Source organism: Haliotis cracherodii, unplaced genomic scaffold (assembly GCF_022045235.1).
Source record: "Haliotis cracherodii isolate W230 unplaced genomic scaffold, xgHalCrac1.p SCAF_4, whole genome shotgun sequence".
In the NCBI taxonomy this organism is placed as follows: Eukaryota; Metazoa; Mollusca; class Gastropoda; order Lepetellida; family Haliotidae; genus Haliotis; species Haliotis cracherodii.
In genome coordinates, this window is record NW_027266297.1 from 11,397,358 (window position 1) to 11,420,133 (window position 22,776).

General features: G+C 38.5%; 1 protein-coding gene across 2 annotated transcripts in view; it reads left to right on the forward strand.

Moving 5' to 3' along the window:
• The window catches only part of LOC139478572 (tetratricopeptide repeat protein 39B-like), an 85,040-nt gene that overhangs the window by 53,799 nt on the left and 8,465 nt on the right, over positions 1 to 22,776 (forward strand). For both annotated transcript variants that reach the window (XM_071261110.1, XM_071261109.1), the window contains 12 exons: positions 9,373 to 9,505; positions 10,271 to 10,370; positions 11,524 to 11,589; positions 12,036 to 12,147; positions 13,302 to 13,369; positions 14,589 to 14,648; positions 16,131 to 16,222; positions 17,000 to 17,158; positions 18,569 to 18,686; positions 19,677 to 19,788; positions 20,223 to 20,340; positions 21,372 to 21,488. In XM_071261110.1, the coding sequence (XP_071117211.1) occupies positions 9,373 to 9,505; positions 10,271 to 10,370; positions 11,524 to 11,589; positions 12,036 to 12,147; positions 13,302 to 13,369; positions 14,589 to 14,648; positions 16,131 to 16,222; positions 17,000 to 17,158; positions 18,569 to 18,686; positions 19,677 to 19,788; positions 20,223 to 20,340; positions 21,372 to 21,488 (1,255 nt within the window). The remainder of the gene's footprint in view (positions 1 to 9,372; positions 9,506 to 10,270; positions 10,371 to 11,523; positions 11,590 to 12,035; positions 12,148 to 13,301; positions 13,370 to 14,588; positions 14,649 to 16,130; positions 16,223 to 16,999; positions 17,159 to 18,568; positions 18,687 to 19,676; positions 19,789 to 20,222; positions 20,341 to 21,371; positions 21,489 to 22,776) is intronic.

The following is a 22,776-nucleotide window of genomic DNA, read 5'->3' on the forward strand; positions in this document are numbered from 1 at the left end:
AGCTCACCGGGTCCCAAGGACCATGGTGAGCTTATGCCTTTGGATCCGGTCAATCTCATTAAAATAAGATCTTAGTTCTCGCTATCGCTAAACAAAGATCAGAGGACATCCCATTACAGGTCATGTCAGAACGACCTTTCATCCAACCAATCATAGCGTCGTTTACCAGATCATGAAAGTGAATGTGTTTTCTAATCATGCGACCACAAAATATTTAACACGGGGTATTCCGAACGACAGTTACAGGTTTTATGATTATATCCATACAATCTAGGCCATCGATAAGTCAAAATATGTTTCGAAGCGTAGTTGCCAGTTTGAAACTAGTGTCGTAAAGCTTGAGAAAGCTGCTTTCTGATTTAATGTTGAAATCTTGTCTGTCATTTCATTGGTCGGTCAAAATTCGCGAAAGGTGGTTCTGACGTGACCCGTAATGGGATGTCCTCAGATCTTTGTTTAGCGGTAGCGAAAATTAAGATCTGATTTTAATGAGATTGGGACCTGGTGAGCTTATGCCATACCGTGGCGTCTTTTGTCCTTATGTAACCAATTTTTCAAACGACTTCTTCTTCTGAACCACTAATTGGAAATTAACGAAATTTGACTGGAAGCATCCCGAGGTGGTGGGGATACAAAATTGTACAAATGGTGGGGCTCACACACACACACACACACACACACACACACACACACACACACACACACACACACACACACACACACACACACACACACAAAGGCCTGAGGGGCGGGGTCAAATAGGGGTACTTTGGCTATATTGCTGTAAGCAAGTTCTTCTCTGGAACTAAGAGATAGATATCAACCATATATGGTTGGGAGCATTCTCTGGTGGTGAGGATTCAACATTTTACAAATGGAGGGGCTGACCCCCCAAAGGGCTGAGGGCGGGGTCAAATAGGGGTCATTTGGCTATATTGCTTTAAACGACTTCTTCTCTGGAACTAGGAGATAGATATCAACCATATTTGGTTGTAAGCATCTCTGGTGGTGAGGGTTCAACATTGTACAAATGGTGGGGCTGACCCCTCCAGGGGCTGAGGGGCGGGGCCAAAAAAAGGTTTATAAATTGGACTTAGTTAAGATAACCATATGTACAATTGCTGAGTATAATGAGAGGAATGCACATATACTACCAGGACTGGCCCTACTGTTCATCTGTCCGGCACTCCCAAGGAGTTAGAACCTTGACCATAACATGCAAACCGATATTATCCCCACCCTATTGTAAACAGATACATTGTATACATTTGTTTGTTATGAAGAGAATAATACATTTATGCCAATAGGATTTGCCCTGGGGTCCAGCCTTACCTCTGGAAACTTAGATCCTACATTTGTATCTAGAGAAGTAAACGTTCATGCTGTCAGATTTGCCATCCACCCCTTTTAAGTGCTGACAGAGTCAAAATTACGAAATATTTGCAGTATTATATGCATGTACAATGCAAATGTATATTTTGTCACGGTTGAGTCAAAATCTAGGTGAACAATACAGGCCCTATGGGCCTCTTGTTTAAAAATAATATCATCCTATCATTGTCTGGATATTTTTTTGTCAACACTTCTTTTAAAAGAAAACCAATTATCTTGATCATCAGTGATGACAGAAATATTTCATTCAGTACAGACCTAATAATGTCTTTGGTGTGGTTGGAAATATGAGAAGAGTCCCTCTTGCTGATGGCGCCACCGTCCTCATGAGATTATGCTGCAGCGTCAACAAACTTTGGATGCTCAATATGATGTCATGAGTGACCTTTCCAATGTAGATACTGGTCTACCGCTTACATGGATGTAATCCTATATCCTGCTTGTGATGTCACTGTAAGTAGGTTTGCAATGATGTTATCATCATGTATATTGAATTACAAGGTATCAAGGGATGTTTGAAATGAGAAAGGAGTCGCTTGGTAGCTTCTTGGTTAAAGCATTCTCTTTCCTTGCAGATCATCTGGATTCCATCCCCTCTCTCTCTCCCCCCTGAGAACTATTTGTGGAGCTTATGACATAATATATTCTGTGTCTGATCTGCTAGTCAGCTGATTAGTTGTAAGATTTTTTCTAACCAAGCCAGACTTGTTATTACCGATTGTAAGGTATTATTAGCCTATGAATAGAAATTTTATAACCACTGTAAAGAAATGTTGTAACCCATTGTAAGGAGATATTTTTACCCACTGTGAAGAAATGTTATCCAATGTGAAGAAATGTTATTAGCCACTGTAAAGATGGTAAAGAAATGTTATTACCACTGTAAAGAAATGTTATAACCCATTGTAAGGAGATGTTATTACCCACTGTAAAGAAATGTTATTACCCACTGTAAAGAAATGATATTACCCAATGTGAAGAAATGTTATCACTCTTAAGTTCACACCATACTTTAGAAGCATTAATGGAAATCACAAACCATGTTGAAAGTTTAACATATAAGTGTCATCAATAGCTTTTTAAAATAATTACAAACTTCTAAAATATTTTAAACACATATGGATAATATGTCCACCTATAAGGAAACATAATAATTTCTATTTGTTAGTGTGCTAATTTACATATTTCATGATGTGCGGGGAGATGTTTTTCCTGATGTCATACAGTGCGATGACGTTAAGCAACGAGGTAACAATGCAGTGACGTCATGGTTTAGAGAACCTTATGGCCAAACTCACATTTACTTTCGCCATATGCAATATGTGATCTGTCATAAAATGGGAATAAGTTGACTTTTTGTTTGATATGTTTCACAGTCTATTAGATTATATGACCTTCCATCAATGATTCCTGCATCACTGACTTCAAATAGCGATTAGTGACAGTTGAGCAGTGAACACAGTACAGTGATCGCTAGCTATTGCGCTCTTCGATAAAGCGCTACTTCGGTTACTACGCGCGGTAACGCATGGCTCCCAAAATTTATGTACACTTTTATTACTGATAGTTTTACACAGACATAATTGTATTGTTGTTCGTTGTTCATTTGCACATAACGCTTCTCATTGCATAATCAACCGTTTATCGCTGAATGGAGTTCTAATAATCTGTTTGAAAACATCCGCGGCAAGTCCCGGAAATACGATTGTTCAACTAGTTAACTTTTCACACTATCGACCTTTGATCTTAGAAGCGCATGCATGCAATAAAAGAGAACCACAAGCGAAGTTTATATTCTTAATTAGTGGGCAATTCAATTTACTAGCAGACATGCTTGATGTATATATACAGGGAAGGGACAAGCAAGCATCTGTAATGAGGGGGCCCAGTGGACCAGTCGACTAAGGTGCCACAATTCACTATGCAGATTTGTGTCCCTTTTAAAAATAAGTATGCTAGAAACCTATGATAGTGGGTTTGAATCCCACAAAGGCTTTGATTATGTTCTAGGTTGTTCTGTACCATATCCAAGCTTGTGGGTTTCAACAAAGTGGTAAATATCTAAGTCTTGCATCACGTCAGACTTTTCTCAAACATTGAGTTGACATGCTGATATGACTGAAGCACTGTTCAAAGCAATGTTAAACCAAACTCAGTATCTCCCAACACTAATGAGATCTAAGACAAAAATAATATAGGTGTCAAGATACTGGATCGATTATAACAAGTTGCATAATGTCCAACACTGAACTGCTGAAATTTCTTGATAACATATTTATTTGTCATTCAGTTGCAATAAAGAATGTGGTCAACTTCCAAGAGGTCAGATAGCCTTGAGGTTAAAGTGTTGGCTCATCAAGCTGAAGATGTGGGTTCGATTCCCATCATGTGTACAATGTGTAGAGCCCATTTATGGTGTCCCCCAGTGTGATGTTGCTGGAATATTACAAACTGCAGCATAGAAACTTTTACACACTCACTCACTCACTCACTCCCAAAGGCCAGTGAAAGGGGCTGATAGTTTGTCACAAAAGATGTCATATTATTTTGCCAACAGATTTACCCAGGTCAAAATAGGACTATTACTAGTGATTCACATATTTTATATTTCTTTGAGGACTGTTTCTCTTTGCCCTTTTTAAGTACATTTTTAGGGATTTGTTTAAAAGGAAAACTCAGTATTTTAGAAATCACCCCTACAGCAGTATAAGAACTGAAAGGTACTGTGTAACTGCTGCTGCTGCTGCTGCTGCTGCTGCTGCTGCTTGTGAACCTGAAGACGCGGATGTATCAATGGTGGCTGTTGAGTGTAGATTAATGTTTAGTCTGTAAAATAATTTACAAATTTTAATATTTTTTGGGTTAAATTATTGAACAGAAAGTAGCCCAGAGAATCTCTTCATTTAAATTTGCAAAGTATTGGAAACTTGCTTGGTAGTTTTCTGATATTCTTGTTTCATAGGTTTTATGAGACTAGCATCTACACAAATCAGTTTAGTAGTGTTGAGTAATAAATAGTTTATGGACCTTATATTCCATGTTAGCTGAGCGTTCTAGACCTAAAATAGTTTATGTGACACTGGAATGGTCTCGTGGCTAAGTGGCCTACTTCGAGTGTTGAATGGAACACCATGCAGATTTACCCGGTCAAGGTAGCTAAATGACAGCATTGATACAAATTCTCCTTAGGTATTCATTACAGTGACAAATCCCTGAAATGATGTATAAACCAAATACATGGTGAAATAAACACTAGGCCATCTCAACTCTCCATACAAACCTGTGCTGGGCTTTTTCAGAGCTGAGTGTCTTTCAAAACTGAGAAACATGAACAAAACTCTTGATGGCGTTTAGAGATCTTTTCCTTATGCATCAGATGTGTTTATGTTTAATGTCACTTTCACTTCTCAAGCCTAAATAAAAAGCATTTTTGATCCAAGGCTGTCATTCTTTATGTAATGATATCCTGGACGAGAGCCTTCTTTGTTCTTGGTCTCAATGATCAAAGCATCAGCTGCAATATAAAACCAACATCATTCCAGTTATGATTAATAACTTCCTTTATCATCACTGTTCATTAAATGGAATTACATGATTTTATTAAGACATGCTGAATATGGCTACTGGTGAAATTGAGCTTCTGATCGTGCTGGAATTTAGCTACTGAAAAGATATATTATTTAAAGGTGGATTAGAAAGTGGCACAAGCTTGTTTTATTTGTAATGTTTCAGAGATGAGAAAATCAATAAGTGCAGTTAACCCAGCCAGTAACAAAAATGCTGAAAACACACCCGACATATTGTTCCACAAAATGATTTTATCACCTTGACTATGATAACTTCTATTCTCTTACATAAACATGAAATAGTCATAGTGCTAAAAGATTGCTTTGTGGAAGGAGGCTGGCTCTTGTGGGCCATACAAAAAACACTTTATTTGGGATATTCTGCTAGACCCTGCAAAACAGTTCCAAATGAAATTTGTTTTTCCTGCTTCAGTTATCTTTCTTTTTTATAGATGCCCCCAAATCAGTATTGGGTGTCATTAATCATTAAGTGTTCTGTATGGAAAATGAAATTCCTACCCAACTTTCATTAATATCGGATCTACCGCTACCACTTCACAATGATCTGAGGACATCCCATTACGGGTTACGTCAGAACGACCTTTCATCTGACAATCAGAGAATCGCTTGCCAAAATCGTGAAAGTGACAGTTGGAATGTGTTTTCTTATCATGCAACCCCGAAATGGTTAACATGAGGTTTTCCAAATGACAGTTACAGGCAAAAATTCCGTCAAAATCATCTTCGATTTCTCACTTCAATGAATTAACATTTGAAATGGAAGAGACTTTCCATAGCCCATGAGAAATGAGTGAGTGAATGAGTATGGTTTTATGTCGTTTTTAGCAATATTCCACCAATATCACAGCGGGGGACACCAGAAATGGGCTTCACACATTGTACCCATGTCGTGAATTGAACCTAGGTCTTCGGCGTGATGAGCGAACGCTCTCCCCCCGTGAGAAGTACTGCCCTACACACTCGGCCATCTATTAGACAATCCAGAATGTTCATTTGTTCAGTTTTGACATTTTGAATTGATATTTTTCAAATCGTAGTTTGGAATGGAAATCGCCAGTTTCAAGACTAGTGCCGTAAAGCTTGAGAAATCTGCTTTCTGATTGGCAAATGTCAACTTCTTCTTAGTCATTTCAATATTCACACAAGTTTTGCGAAAAGGTCGTTCTGACATGACCCATAATAGGATGTCCTCAGATCTTTGTTTAGTGGTAGGGAGAAAGTAAGATTTGATATTAATGAGTTTGACCCTACTTTTTGAAACTGGATCATGTTGCCTGAGACAGATATGTTAAATGATGGTCTGCTGCAGTATAATACATTGAAATGATAGCCTTGAACAGCCAAAGATCTAATTCATCACAATTAGCTATGGTAATAATCTTTAAGACTGTTTTATAACCCTTACTTGAAAACCTCTTCATTTGACACATCACTCAAATGGAAACAGCAGGAATTAATGCTTTCAGAAGTACACAAAATCTAATCAGAGTGAAGACTGAGTTGGATTAGAGATGCTTCTTTGACCTGAATGTTGTTATATGAAGGCCAACCATATCGCCTCAGGCTTGTATTTATGATAGCTGTGAAGAGCAATCTTTCAAGGCTTGCTTCATTTCTTTTGGGTATCCACTTCATGTTGGCTTATGGGGTGGCTGTCTGTCATATATCTGAGGAAAGTATGAAGATGTACAAAAAACAGTGTTTTAGCACAGACAGTGCCGTACATTATTTAAAGGCTGTCATCTATGTTTCCATAACTCAGATTGCAAACCACTCAAGACACTAGATTCAACACATGCCATTTCTCTCAATATCTTTGAGGGGCGGTGGGGTCGCCTAGTGGTTAAAGCGTTCGCTCGTCATGCTGAAGACCCTGGTTCGATTCCCCACATGGGTACAATGTATGATGCCCATTTCTGGTGTCCCCCGTCGTGATATTGCTGGAATATTGCTAAAAGCGGCGTAAAACCATACTTACTCACTCACTCACTCACTCACTCACTCAAAGTTTGGTTGCCTGTAACATTAACCACATGAAATTATAACATTTATAAATTCAAATGCAATATAGCACAGTAAATCATGTTAACATGGTTAAACCTACAGGTACTTAGATCACAGTAAGTTTATATCCTAATTCACTAACATTCACCATGAAGCAAATGCTTTTGGCTAGTCTAACCCAGCCATCCTATTATTAGCCACTTTTGAACAGTTGGTGATGGCAAATATGCCACGAGATCATGTTTGCTGATATGACCATTGTCTATGAACCCAAACTATTATTCCTACTCTCAATTATCAGTCATACCAGATGTTGTTCAAATTGTCAAGGGAAATTTCAAAACGTAAAGAATTGACGGATATATCAAAGTCGCTAGTGACCTTCAGCCAATTCTACTGAAAGTCCAGAACATCAGAAGCCATCAACCATCTGCCCTTTCTTGAACCCTCATTTCCATAACTTAACCATAACATTTGTTTCCCATTGTGACACTGACCAGACAGCTCCTGAGCTAACATTGATACAAATCATTACCGGGATACTTTATGTGTGGGAGTTAGGGGTTTCGCATCACCCCCAGCCTTGTTGATGCAGCCATACTTAATTGATGAAATTGCAAGATGGTCTGCTTTGGAATTAAATTGCTTTGTGATATTGATTGTGGTGAGATGCTGGGGTGGGATACTGAATTTGAGAGACGGACACATTCCCAGACGACAAGAAATATGGTTTGAGGAAAGATTAAGTAGTTTTATGTGCTTCGATTGCAATAAACACAATCTATGGCTGAAGGGGAAATTGCTGTGTGCGGCAGATGAGGAAACGAGGACTGTCGATATCCTTTTGTAATAGAACACCTCACCTTTGATTTGTTTCGGAATGAGTTATCTGAGTTTTATATGACATTTACTTTTTTATATTTTGCTGGAGGTGATGCAAAGAACAACTGCTTTTCTGTTTGATAAAATGGAGTGAGTGAGTGTGGTTTTACGGGTCCTTTGGCATATTCCAGCAATATCACGGCAGTGACAGCAGAAATGGGTTTCACACATTGTACCCATGTCGGGAATCGAACCCGGGTCTTCCAACGTGAGGAGCAAATGACCACGAGGCCACCAGCCCTCTTGATGAAATGGAGCAATGATGTATTTCCAGGAAGGTATTCTACCTTTTCTGGTCTTGTTAGAGGGAGATCAATAATGACGATACAATAATGTTTGCTTTATCATAGTTTGTTACTTTGTAAAGTTACTTTACTTTGTATCTTTGCTGTTGTACAGTCCTCTAATTAGTGTGTTCTCTCTTTCCTGAGGACCTGGTTTTGTTTTCTGACATGAATTGGTTTTTCTGACATGAATTGGTTTGGTTTGTTTGTTGTTTAACACGGCACTCAGCAATATTCCAGCTATATGATGATCATGAAGGCTTCAGCACAAAGTATCTGCATAAAGAATGCTCTCATCCTATTAGTTCATCAGAGGTTTCAAATCACAATAACATGCTTTTGATTTAACTAACATGTTTGGTTCCAAAATAAATGAGATCAAAGACACGTTCTTCAAAGTTTAAACAAGTTGCTTTATCTCATAATATTAGTTTCTTTCTATTCGTTCCATGTGAGTTCCGAGTTAGACTTGATACTCAGCTTCTTAGGCTGGTCATAAAAGGCGATCAAATTAAAATGGTGGTCAGGCTTGGTGACTGGGTTAATTGTTTATCATCATACCTCAATGGCGTGGATTATTGCTCATAATATCGATCATTGGATTATATGGTCTTTTAAAGTTCATTATTTTTACTGGTATAATACCATGGAAATCTGGCATTGATATTGAAATTTGTCAAGCTAAGAGTGTATGAACCCTGTGTTGCCTGCTAAGGCGTACCGGGGGCACAATTCGCTGTGCAGAGTTGCGTCCCTTGGGCACGCCAGAAACCTATGATCGTGGATTCGAATCCCAGTTTGCCATTATTATTTTTCTAGGTTTGTTAGCACCATACCCATGCTCGTGGGTTTCACCAAAGTGATAAACGTTGCAGACCTGCATCACTTGGGTCTTTCCTCCCACATTAAGCTGACACGCCGTGATATAACTGTAGTACTGTTAAAAGTGGTGTTAAACCCAACTCACTCTCACCTAAGGTGTGCCAGAAACGTATGATTGTGATTTTTCCTGATTATGATTCTAGGTTTGTCAGCGCCAGGATAATGCTCACTGGTTTCAGTAAAGTAGTAAACATCTAAGATCTGCATCACTTTGGACTTTGTCCCCCGTTGTGATATGACTGAAATACTTCCAAAGTGGTGTTCAGTCGAACTCATTCACACATTCACTAACAAAATCATCTTGAAAAGATAGATGACAATGTGTTTAACTGTATTTGCAGATGAGATGCATGCAGAGTTGTGCTATGCAGAATGTCTGCTGATCCGAGCCCTACTGACGTTCATACAGGACGAAAACCTTATCAGTTTTGTCAAGGGAGGACTGAAGATAAGGGAGTGCTACAAGATATACAAGTAGGTTAATTAGGGTTATTCTGTTATTCACAGCCCAGGAAACACTCAGACATGATTGGAAATGCCAGTTCTTCATCTTGTCCTAGTGGAGGCCCTAGTTGTCCTTTAGGATAAAACCTTCTGGAAAGTATATGACCTGGTATGTTATGATGTGAATATACTACTCAAAAGAAGTTAAGGACCACCAGATTCTTTCATATTACTATAGTGAATCTGTCATGCCATGACACGTGAAAGTATCCACCTTTGAGTAGTATAAATATTCCGCACATATATTTTCATCAACACCAGAGTTAGTCTCAACTTTTGTTAAGTGCCCTGTTCATACTATGTCCTACAGGGGTCAGAATGTGCTCGGATCTGAGCAGAGATTTTGGAGTTTAAAGTTACAAAAATGACATTCCATTAACAGACTCAGTGCTGGTCCTTATGCAGAGAGGGCTGAGGATGGCTTATTTTGAAGACATTTAACAGAGATAATATTACCAAGCAAAAGCCACTGTGTAACAAAGTATTCAGGTGATATTGTTCTTGGTAGATATATGGAAAGGTTGTGATTGTGTTCAGATGTAAGAGGAGGATAATTTTGTTTTGAAATCCTAACTTTTTACACAAAACATGTTATACTCTTGCTTCAGAAACAACTTGCAGTTTATCACTCTTCTTTATAACATTAAACATAAAAATGACTTCCTGGTTGCACTGTGACAAGCCTGTGCAAGGTGAGCTTCAGTCCCTTACACCATCTTTCAACTGTTTTTGCAGGGAGTGTAACAAGATGCTGGTCAAGAGGAAGTGGGATGGAGGGGAGCACAAGATACACTTCGAGAGTGGGGTGAAGATGGGGGTGGGGGCATTCAATCTGGTGAGCTGACCGTACAGAAACGTTGACATTTGTAAATCATAAATGTTTATGACCATTGGTTGTTTACCATATGAATGTGATGAATAATATGAAGTCTCAAAGTTTCAATTCAGAATGTAAGAATTATGTTTGTGGAGAATGTGAATTTAATGAATAATGATTTGAAATTTTATCTTCAGATTTCATGTTCAGTGCTGCGTGTTTCATAAACTGCTCATTGCCCTGTACCTGTTATTTGTAGGAGGACATGTATGTTTATCAGTTTGTTCACAAATTTTGGCCCAAAATATAAAGTAGGTGGTCGGGAAAAAATATTTAGGAAATTACAACTTCACAATTAACTTTATGAAAAAGAAACAAGCTTCAGGTTGGCTGGACATTGATCTGAGTGTTGGTAGTTGATAGTATGACACTATCGTCTACCAGTTACGTCAGATTCTGTCATCTTTGTTTACCAAATACATCCACAAAATATTTCTGGTGAAGTCAAGGAGCACATCCTTCTAGTGTGTCTGTTGTTTCTTGTTATAGCTGGACCTGTAAAGATCCAGGGTAAAATAGGTCTTTAGCAACACAAGCTTGCCATAACAGGCGACAATGTTTGTTGTAAGAGGCGACTAACGGGATTGGGTGCTCAGGCTCGCTGACTTGGTTGATGCATGTTATTGTATCCCATTTGCGTGGATCGATGCTCATGATGTCAATCACTGGATTGTCTGGACTCTATTATTTACAGACCGCCGTCATATAGCTGGAATATTGCTGAGATCGGTGTTAAACAACAATCAATCAATCAATCTTGTTATAGCCGACTCCAAAGTAGTTTCAGAAGCCATGCGTTTGTAAGCAGTCGTTGTTTCATCTTCCACACAGCTATGAATTCTATCACTTACACTTTCCTAGGATGGCACTTAATTTTTGGTAAAAAAAAATTGCATTTTTTTAAACTGATTTCATTTTGATTCTGTGTTTTCGTAAACTAAAAAGAACTTAAAGCTGTAAGTAAGGATGAATGTGATTTAACCTTTTCGTGTGTTTCACCAGTTGTTTCAAAGTTTTTGTTTTCACAGACATGGAAACAATATGCCTGTTTCAAAGGGAGATGTGTGTGTATATGAATATTGTGTTGAATAGATATTATTCTTTGTTTCAGATGATATCTTTGTTGCCTAGCAAGATCATGAAACTCTTGGAATTTGTTGGGTTTTCAGGAAATAAGGTATGTACAGAAATGATTTGTTCTCAAAATATTATTTGATTGTGGGATTTAGCATAATATGAGTACTGATATGCCAGTTGTATTTATCAAAATTATCTTTACCTTGGATGTGCAACAGTAAAACAGTATTCATAATAAATATTTTCTATTAGACTTGTGGAGATCTGGGTTAGAATTGGTCTTCAGCAACCCATGCTTGCAGTAAGAGGCGAATAACAGGATCAGGTGGTCAGGCTCGCTGACATGGTTGAAGCATGTCATCGAATCCCAATTGATCGATGCTCATGATGTCAATCACTGGATTGTCTGGTCCCGACTGGATTCTTTACAGACCACCGTAATGTAGCTGGAATATTGCTGATTGTGTTGTTAAACAACAAACAAACAAATTTCTGTTGTATAATATCTCAGAAAATTTGTATTCAAATATAAATGTCCTATTGTAGAAACTAGGCCTGGCTGAGCTCCACAAAGGCAGTGAAGTGACGACCAGTTTAAGAGGACCTCTATGTTCCATCATGTTGATAGCATACCATACTGTAGTAACGTTTGTTCTAGGTAAGTCCAGTTGGTTGTATTAGTCTTCAGGAAAACTATTTCTGCTAACCAATGGGTCAGCAGCAGTAAATCAAACCATCATAATAATATACTGGCTCACGTTGTGTTTTAGATGTTAAGGTACGAGGGGCGTTCAATAAGTTTTGCAACTTGGGCATTTGTGTTTAAACAAACAATGTCAACTTGACAGGTTGATCTGTGTCATAACAAGTTCCAGACACAACAATAATTCAGTTAGATGTGATGGCTTCATTCACCTAAGGGTGGTCACAATCATGGATTCTCTCAAACATGAACAAAGCTCTGTAATAAAGTGTCTTACCAAGGGGGGATGCAAAGCAAAAGAAATCCATATGTGAATTATGTGAATGTGGATTCGAACTGTTAAATCACCCACCCTACAGCCCAGACTTAGTTCCCAGTGACTAATTCCTGTTCCGGCAAATGAAATCTGCCCTATGTGGAAGATGCCACCAGGATGACGAGGAAATAAAGGCTGCCACAGAGGCGTGGCCAATCTGTGGATTTCTATAAAAGTGGTATTAAAAGCTTGAAGGACAAATGGAATAAGTGTATTGAGGTGAATGGAGATTATATTTTAAAAAAAAAGTGCAAAAGATATTCTGTGACTTGGTCTTATATTGAAGTTGCAAAACTTATTGAACGCCCCTCGTATCTTGTCATATGTACTGTCCTGCCAGTTTTTCTGATCATCAATTATGCTTGCTTTACTTTACTTTTAAGGCCGTAATGAGAAGTGAAGTTAAGTGCTGGTGTATGTTGGCGATGGCCATGTACATGTAGATTTGAATAAGATTGTTAGATAGATGTTGGTTTATTTTTCGTTGGATTTTTGTAGTTGTATCTATTCATTTTTAAATCCATCATATATGGACCATCAGGCATATGAAATTATATTAGCTTTTTGAGTGTTATTTTCTGATTGGAGATTTTGGTTATATCAGTCTCCAGCAGCAGTTAAAAAAGCTCCCATAATGGTTTTTGTGTCATTTTCTGTTTCGACATTTTGGCTCCAGTTGGTTGACTCCAGAAACAGAAATATGAGAAAAGTGTCTTCTATGCCCCAAGAAAAAAATAGTATTGTTTGTATTGAGCGGGTATGGTTATGATAATCTAATTTCTATTTTTCACAGGTTTAGCTGATGGTGATATAGACTATGCATCAGAGTTACTCAAACCTTGTCTTAGAAACTTTCCCAAGGTGAGATCGGGTCTTTATTTTTCGTGATTTATTCCACCATTAAATGTTATGTTGTTAATGCTTGCTTAAATGTGTGTGCTAGTGATTAACATGGTTGGACCTGGCCACTAGCCTACTAGTCCTAAAACTAGTGAAACTCTAGAAGGACTAGTCCCCCTTAAAACTGGTGATGTTACACAATCTACTGGCTGGAGTGGGATGTGGACGAGTTGGATTGATTTCATTGTGTATACAGCGGCCTCCATAGTGTAGTGGACAGAGCATCTGCTTGGAGTGTGGAAGCTGTTGAAGCTGTTGGTTGGATCCCTGGCAACATCATACCTAAAGACGTTAAAAGATGGTACTGCTTGTTACCCTGCCTGGCATTTGGCATTAGTGGTATAAAGCAAGTCTTGTCAGCCCTGAGTCAGTATAATGTGTCTGAGTGGCATGTTAAAAAATGTGCCATGGTATCTGAGTAGGCTAGCGCTATAAAACGGGCATTAGTTCAGACTAGTACAAGCAGCTACACACACATGTCTGTGAAATAATTTTTAAACATGATGTTTAACCCCATTTCATGTGACCTCATTGTGTCTACACATGTTGAGGGTGAGACTTAACATACATAGTGTCTTTGCAACTATTTCAGAATAATAAGGGGGTGGTGGGGTAGCCTAATGGTTAAAGCATTCACTCGTCACACTGAAGATCTGGGTTCGATTCCCCACATGGGTACAGTGTGTGAAGCCAGTTTCTGGTGTCCTCTGCCGTAATATTGATGGAATATTGCTAAAAGCAGTGTAAAACCATCCTAATACGATACCATAGTAATACGATCTTCAGGTACCATATTCAACATATTAAGCGCCCGCTCTAATAGGTGCCCACGGCGATATTTGCTAATATAATGTCCAGTGAACAATCCCAATTAGCACCCCTTCGATGTACACAAGACATATTTATTCATGTTTAATACGCACTTTTGTGTTTTATGCACCCTGAATTATGGGCAATTTAATTCTGGAAAATATATCTGTCTTGTATAATACGCACAGACTTTTCTTTTGTATCATTTCAGGCTGTCAGCATAAACCAAGAAATTTACGATCTTTCAACTGGTTTCTTTTCACCGAAATAATATTCTAATGAGCCCCTATTTCTAATTTTGAGAGTACCCTAGGCGCTTATTACGTCAAATACAGTATGTGAGAATTCAACAGCGTGTATTGTGTTCCAGGGAGCTCTATTTCTGTTTTTTGCTGGACGAGTGGAAGAAGTTCGAGGAAATATAGATGAAGTAAGTGAATGTTCAGAGGCATAGATATTCAACCCCAAGTCTGCAAGGGCACTTAGTTTTGAATCTTAGACAAAACCCTGGTTTTGATTTGTGCTTTATACCAGTGTTGGTTGGTTTGTTGTTTAACGCCGCACTCAGCACTATTCTAGCTATATGACGGCGGTCTGTAAATAATTGAGTCTGGACCAGACAATCCAGTGACATCATGAGCATCAATCCACACAATTGGGATCGATGACATGCATCAACCAAGTCACCGAGCCTGACCACCTGATCCCGTTAGTTGCCTCTTATGACAAGCATAGGCACCTTTTACAGCAAGCATGGGTTGCTGAAGACCTATTCTACCCCGGATCTTCATTGCTTCACTGGTGTACTGGGTCTCACACCTGTTATGGAACGAGGCCCAACTGTTATATTGTACACCTTGGTGGTATTGTTATTCTGCATGTTAAAGTATTTGCTGGTCATTATGGTATGATTCCAACATGGTAACAATCTGGTGTCCCCCAATATAATATGATTGTAACAATGCTGAACTAGCGTAAAACATTAGTCACTTGAATGATCTCTCCTTTGATCTCTGAACAGTTAGTGCATAAATTTCAGGGGATGTTGTGAGTGTGTGTTTGTTGTTTGTTGTTTTGTAACCATACTCAGCAACATTCTATCTGCCTGTAAGTAGTCAAGTCTTGAGGTGATTGGTGTTATGGGCAACGATCCACACTGTCAGGGTCTGACCACCTAATCCATTTAGTCGCCTCATAGGTTGTTGGGGGCCATTCTGACCAGCAATCAACCTGTATATGTTGTGATTTAACTACAGAGCTTATATAGTTGTGAAAACATCCCTTTCCCAAGACACAGTTGCTACCTTTATATAATCCATGAAGAAGGAATAATAGTTACAAATGATCAAGAATTTTGAAGTCTCGTTTTTACCTCATCTGCATCTTCATATTGAAAGGGGCGGTCGGGTAGCCTAGTGGTTAAAGCGTTTGCTCGTCACGCCGAAGACCCGGGTTCGATTCCCGACATGGGTACAATGTGTGAAGTCCATTTCTGGTGTCCCCCGCCGTGATATTGCTGGATTATTGCTAAAAGCAGCGTAAAACCATACTCACTCACTCATATTGAAAATGTCACTTGCCTTTGTAAATGAGTAAAAATATTTGTGCTGTTTTATTGAATCTCAACTTCTGTTACTTACTTTTGCAATATTCATATTTACGCTATTATTAGTACCTCTATTATCTTATTCGAATATTTCCCAAAATTTTCAGGTGAGCTTCAGTGCCTTGTGGCTCTATTTTTGCAGAAAACTGTTTATTATTGTGCAAATAGTCTTTATGTTTATATCACACAAAACAACCTCAGTGCTGAGATCATTGTAACTTCTACAGTTCATTAATAATAATGTTTGCATGAGGTGTATTGTGCAGGTCGGCCCTGGTCCTCTATAAAGTGTCCTCTGTGTTGCAGGCTGTGTACAAGTTTGAGGAGTCCATAGACTCCCAGTCCGAGTGGAGGCAGTTTCATCACCTGTGTTTCTGGGAGCTCATGTGGTGTCATTGGTTTGTATATACCAGAAAGGTGTATAATTGGTGCTCTACAAAGACTTGGTGAAGGAAGGTCACCTTATATTGAAGCAAGCTGGATGTTAAAGTTTGAAACCAAAGCTATTGCTGCCTAGTGTGATTTTTAATGAATAATTGTGTCATAAATCCAAAATGTTTTTGTTCTTTTCTTCTTCATTATACTTACTTCTATAATTGTCAGTTTGAAAATAGAAAAAGTGTTTAAAGCAATGTTCAGTAATCAGGAATGTATCTAGACCAGCACAGAGTGCCCCCAAGTCCTCAGCAAATGTCAGTAAAAATTCCCAAATTGAAATTACAAAATTTCACAATGAAATAACTAGTCTTATGACTCTGTATTTCATTGATAATAGGACCAATAAATAGAAAGAGGTCTTAATTCTTAGTTTTATTTTATTGCATTGAATACAATCTCACAATACAATGTAAAATACCTTTCAAAGAAATCCCAATTTTGAACAAAATATAGTTTTTCCCAAAAATTTGCATGCTAGTGACATTAACTTTAAACTCCTGGGTAAATACCCTGGTAATACTTATGTTATATCACTTTAGTGACAGTATTAAGATGCCCTTAATGAGTTTGTGTTGCAAGGGTTTTAGGTCAGCTCAATTGCTTAGACATCAACTGATTGCCATCCCGAATTTCAGCAGCCCATATAATGATGTAGAATACTGTCCTACCCAAAGCTGATGAAGTTGTCAATATGTTCTTATGCCATGTGTCTCTACAAATCACGTGTATGTCTCCAGCTTCAAGGGTGACTGGCTGATTGCCATGAAGTATGCAGAGCGCTTGTGTCGTGAGAGTCGATGGAGCAAGGCAACCTACACATATCAGAAGGCCTCCTTCCTCATGATGTGTGACGACCAGACCGAGGAAACACATGCACACATCTCATTCCTCTTCAGGTCAGAATTACAGCTATGTACTATGAAGCCTTGTTAATGTGGCACCTTCCTGACAGGCAAAACTGGATTACCAAATTATTGGACTCTCAGTTCATGACATTGTTTGGCTAAGATTAATACATTTAAGAATTAACTTTCACTTTGTTTGAGTTGATTGGAGTATGAACTTTCATGCATTTACATCAAGTACAAGACGTCAAAATGGCCGACACAATAAACGTGATGGGAGAGATTTCCGAAGTTGTTAATAAACCTGTGGCGGTTACATGTGTTAGTCATCAACTGGCCGATCATTGAAAGGTAATTAAAGATGTGTCAAATAGATACTCAGGTAAATTCATAGATTGCTGGAGACGGTCACTGTCAGACAGATCGAGTCGATACTACGATAGTTTGGATGTGCAATTCTTTGTTTTGATCACAAGGATGCGTTGTAGCGAGGCTATTTGTAAATGGTCATGCAGTCACACTCTCTGGCGTTTCCCGATATATACTAAAATGCTGAGTGCAAGATTAAAGGGTGTAAATGATCAGAAACAATGCTTCTGTATATATTAATGCTAGGGAATTCCCAGGGTTTCCCCAAGGAATGTGGAAGTAGTCCGTCAGTGTTTACGTCGTTTCAAGAACATGGTCACATGAAAAATGTATGAACGTCAAATTGTGTCATTCATACACTTGTGTATGTCAATTTCGCGGTGATGTGACCAACCTCTTGTCCAATGGAAAAGCCATATGTGGTGTAAACTTCAAATTAAAAAATTATATTAGTTTTGTACAAGTGTCATGTCACCAGTTACGTGTGTTACTTGTTACAGTAGTAACTTGTGATTGTGATTGTGGTCTTATAGTTACTAAGTGATGGGGAAGCTCGAAGATTTCCAGATTAACAAATCAGTTATGTGCTCGTAATTCTTTCATTCCCATCTGACGGGTGTCTCACTTTACGGAACTGTTCTTGTGCTGCTGCTTCTGTCAATCATGACATGCAAGATTGGTGTAAGTAGTGGCTGGTGTCATGCTATATTAGCCTATATGTGTGTTGTGGAGACAGGAAGTGTTACAGACACTGGAGCACTTCCTGTAGTGAATAGGCAACATGTGAGCATGGATTTACTTACTGTACATGGACATTAAGTACTGTGAAACCACTGTGGTAGACACTATTGCGATGCTATTCATAGTTAAAACACTATTGCACTACTATTGTGGTAGTTATAACATTATTATGATGCTATTGTTGTAGTGACTCACGCACACACACACGCACACACACACAAACACACACGCAGACACACACACAGTTGGCCAGTGCGCAATAATCATGATGTTAAACCCCATTTTCATGTCACTTTCTTTGAAATGTTGTTTCTCAAATTTTATTCTATAGTATCCTTGTATGAATTTCAGTGAAGTCCCTCGTCTCAAGCAGAGAATAGCTGGTAAATCTCTTCCGTTTGAGAAATTTGCTGTTGCTAAAGCGAACCGATTCGTTGAACAAGATGGACGACTCACATTACCTGCACTGGTGAGTTAGAAAATAAATAATACTCTTTTTTTTCTCAAGTAATTGCGAAATATGCAATTCTTACTTTTAATTTTACATTAAATTAATCTTGAATCACAGGAACAGTGAATAGTATAGGTGATGGATAGCTGAACGAATGGACGTCATTTGATGCGTATTTCAATACCTTGGAAAATAACACTGTTTTCATCCAAGAACATTTGTTTTTTTCCTGTCCAGTATTGTTCACTGAAAACTTTTAGATAAACTCACAGTGGCCGTTTAGGTAAGGGCTAACAGATCGTGGATTTCCTTTTGCAAATTTAAAAACTTCATTTATGACTCTTTAGATAAAGGTATCCTTTCACGAATGGAACACAAAAATTATCCAAATTGACACTTATCCTCTCTCTCCCCGCCGACTTGTTATACATGCAAAATTATTTAGAGATTTGTCATCAATTAGACTTATGATGCTCAATTTGACATTAATTTTTGCCATATTGTTCAGTTGGCGAGTCCTAGTGAAATTCCTTGCATAATAAGTATAGACTTTTGTCCCTTGTCCTTGATACACAGACTTAGCCAGAATGAATTCCCTTTGTCTTCTGATAATAACTTTTTTTTTAAATAAAGCTTTCAGCGGAAGATGGTTCTAAAGATTGGGAATTCATCATTTGACCTAAGCATCAGAGCCAGACCTAATCAACTTGGCATTGAGTGATTTTCGTGATCCAGTTTGAAAGAGAAGAGTGAAAATATATTTCCTCCTCCGACTCTGTAATCAATAAAAACATAATGGCCTTCCATTGTGAGCCAAGAGTTACCTTTGGCCTTCCAGTCTATTGGTACGACTAGATGACTGCATGGTTAAGGCTCTCCTGTATCACACAGGACAGTTATGACTGTGTAAACATTATGGTGTTGCCAGATGGTAAGACGATGAACCAATCTTTAAGTATGTACTAATTTAGTGAAGTGATGTAACGTGTGCCTTGTATTATCTTCCAGGAATTGATTTATGTGTGGAATGGATTTAACATCATTGGTAAGAAGATGGAGTTGCTTGAACCCATGCTGATGAAGATAGAGGAAGTCATTAACGAAATTCTTCAGAATAAGGGTGAGAGAGTTTGATGGTTTATTTCAGATGCTGATGCCTGTAGACTGAATATGAATGATTCGGTAACATAGGTATCCATGCCAGATTATGAAAAAATGAATGTGGGAATTCAGGGTTAGAATAGGTGCCTAGCAACCGTTGCTGTTGTATGAGGCGACTTACTGGACTGGTGGTCAGACTCGGTGACGTGGTTGACTGCGTGTCACTGTACCATGACGGAGTTGATCACTTCTTATCATATCTGTCTCGGGATTGTCTGTCTGGTCCAGACTCAATTATTTACTGGCCGCCGTCATATAGCTGGAATATTGCTGAGCGTGGCATTAAACAATAAGCAAACAAGTTTTTTACAAAACCATGTGCTGTATCCTACCTAAGCAATATGATGTGGGTACCATCTGATCCAGTAATATCCTGTATGTCTTGTGTTACAGGAAAGTACCATCATTTCCATGACGACTACTCCCTGGCGCTGCTCCTGAAGGGTGTGTGTCTGCGACATCGAGGTCAGGCATTCCAGGCTGAACAGTGCTTCAAGGAAATCCTCTCGTAGTAAGTCTTCCATTGTCTTGTCATTAACAATATGTACTGCTCAAAAGACTATGACTGTAACATGAAAGACTCAGGAGGTCCTTAACTTCTTTTTAGTAGTGACTGCCTCCGTGGTCTAATGGTAGAGTGTCCACCCGGAGAGCTGAGGGTCCGGGGTTCGATCCCTGGCCGTGTCATACCTAAACACGTTAAATGATGGTTCTTGTTGTTACCCTGCCTGGCGCTCTGCATTAAGGGGCTAAAACAAGGACTGGTCAGCTCAGAGTCAGTGTACTGTGTCTGAGTGGGGTATTCACATTAAACTGTGGCATGGTATCTCAGTGGCCTAGCACTATAAAATCAGCATCAGTCTGGACAAGTTCAAGCAGCCACACACACACGCACGTGCATGCAAGTGCAATAATTTTGGATGTGATGTTAAATCCCATTTCACCTCACCTTTCGAGTAGTATATCACATGGACTGCAATCTCTTACATCTGCTGTCATAGCTTTAAAATGTTTTCTATAATATTATTGTCAAACCATGTTCATTAGGCCATAATTATAGTATCGTATTCATTGTAATAAGTGTCCTAGATGCTTAGAAAGTTGACATGGGGGGGCTCTTATTAAAACCATAAGTAACAAGTTATCTTTTCAGAGATTGAGTGGTAGTGAAGATACAGTTCAAATGTCATTGAAACTCAAACTGTTACAATAATAGAGACCAGGCAATCAAATAGGGCTTGAAAAGTAGCCTGTAATGTATGCAAGAAAATATCACATACATTTCAGTCTTAGTAGGGAGCACTTATAGAGATGACTTACTCGACATACAGAACTTACAGACTGGAAGCTGGTCAGGATGGGGACAGGGCTTATTGGATCAGGGGTCTTGATATGGCGAATATGGTGTCTCTGTTTATAGGGTTTTTTCTAAAACACAATTTTAAGGCAATAAATGAAAAACTAATCCTAGACCACAGAAATGTCATGTTATGTGCAGGAAACAATTGGATCAGTGAATTAACACATTTTCCTTTTTGTCAGTGAATCTAACATCAAGATAGACACCTACCTTGTACCCTATGCTTTTGTGGAGGTGGCCATCTTGTATCTACAGGAAGACCGACTTGATGAAGTCAAGAAAATGCTGGAAAAAGCCAAGTAAGGAGTTTTTCCTTTGACTGCTTCTCAATAATATTTTTTTTTTTAACTCATTGGTTGTCTATCTTTGACTTTTATGTATTTGAATGGTGCCAGCCATGGTGACTCTGCACACGTAATCTGATTTTAAACATGGCCACCACAGCAGCCGTTCTCAGGGACTTGCACCATTTGTTCCCTTGGGACCAGGGGTCCGGAAAATTTAAAATCCCAATCGGACATTTTCATTTATGCCACGCCCCCTTCAAACAGCGTGTTTTAGTACGACTTTTTACACACAAATTACAAGTTGTTACGTATTCATAATATGATGAATTATGAATTGTTTCAATTTAAATTGTTTAATTCACCGGACAATTAATAACAAATAATATCATTTTAGATACACATGGAAAACATACGTTTGTTTCTGTTATAATAACGAACTGTCCACGTTGTGAACGGTCTAATTAATATTCATGAGTCTGCTCAAGTGTACGCGTTGTAACATTTGGATCGAGATTATTATCCCATATTTGGTTATCACGTGACCTCACGGGAAAAGGTTTTTTTTTAAACTAAAGATTATTTAAAAACAAGACAGATAATATAATCATAAATCCTAAACTATCGTTGATAGCAATAGTTATTTGAATACTTTTTCATCTGTACTTAATTATTGACCATAAAAAAAATGATATCGATCGTCACAGAAAGCAAAATGGCGGTCAATCAAGATTCAATATACGACTAGCTACTGAAAACAATAAAATCTGCAAATCCTCATTGTATGTCAACCAAGTGAAAGTCGTTAGCCACGACTTACAAAATGATCATTCAGACTTTGAGGGTTCGGCAGATCCGCTCGACTGATCTGCATCGGTCGACTGGCTGTCGTCACGCTTTCGCTTCTTGTCTGAGGTTACGTATCGTAGCATTGTGAGGATAATGAGGTACATCGATGATGCAAGGTATTTATGTACAGTTGTAAACACACTTTACTCAAATTAACAAGATGTTCTCAGTAATAAATCCTCGATTAATCAGTGTCAACTCAGTTTATTGCCTATTACAGTGATTGACCCATTGGACTATCATGTATTTACAGCAATCAAAACAAACAAAGCTTGTCAGTGTAGATAATCTTCATTGTTACAACTGCAGACAGAAATTGCTCAGTCCTAACTGTTGATCATGTCCGGTCAAAATTTAAGAATGTCCGGACAATACTTTTTAAAATGTCCGGGCAGAAAAATTTAAATGTCCGGTAAGCAATATTTTAAACCGGACATTTGAGATTCCCAATCGG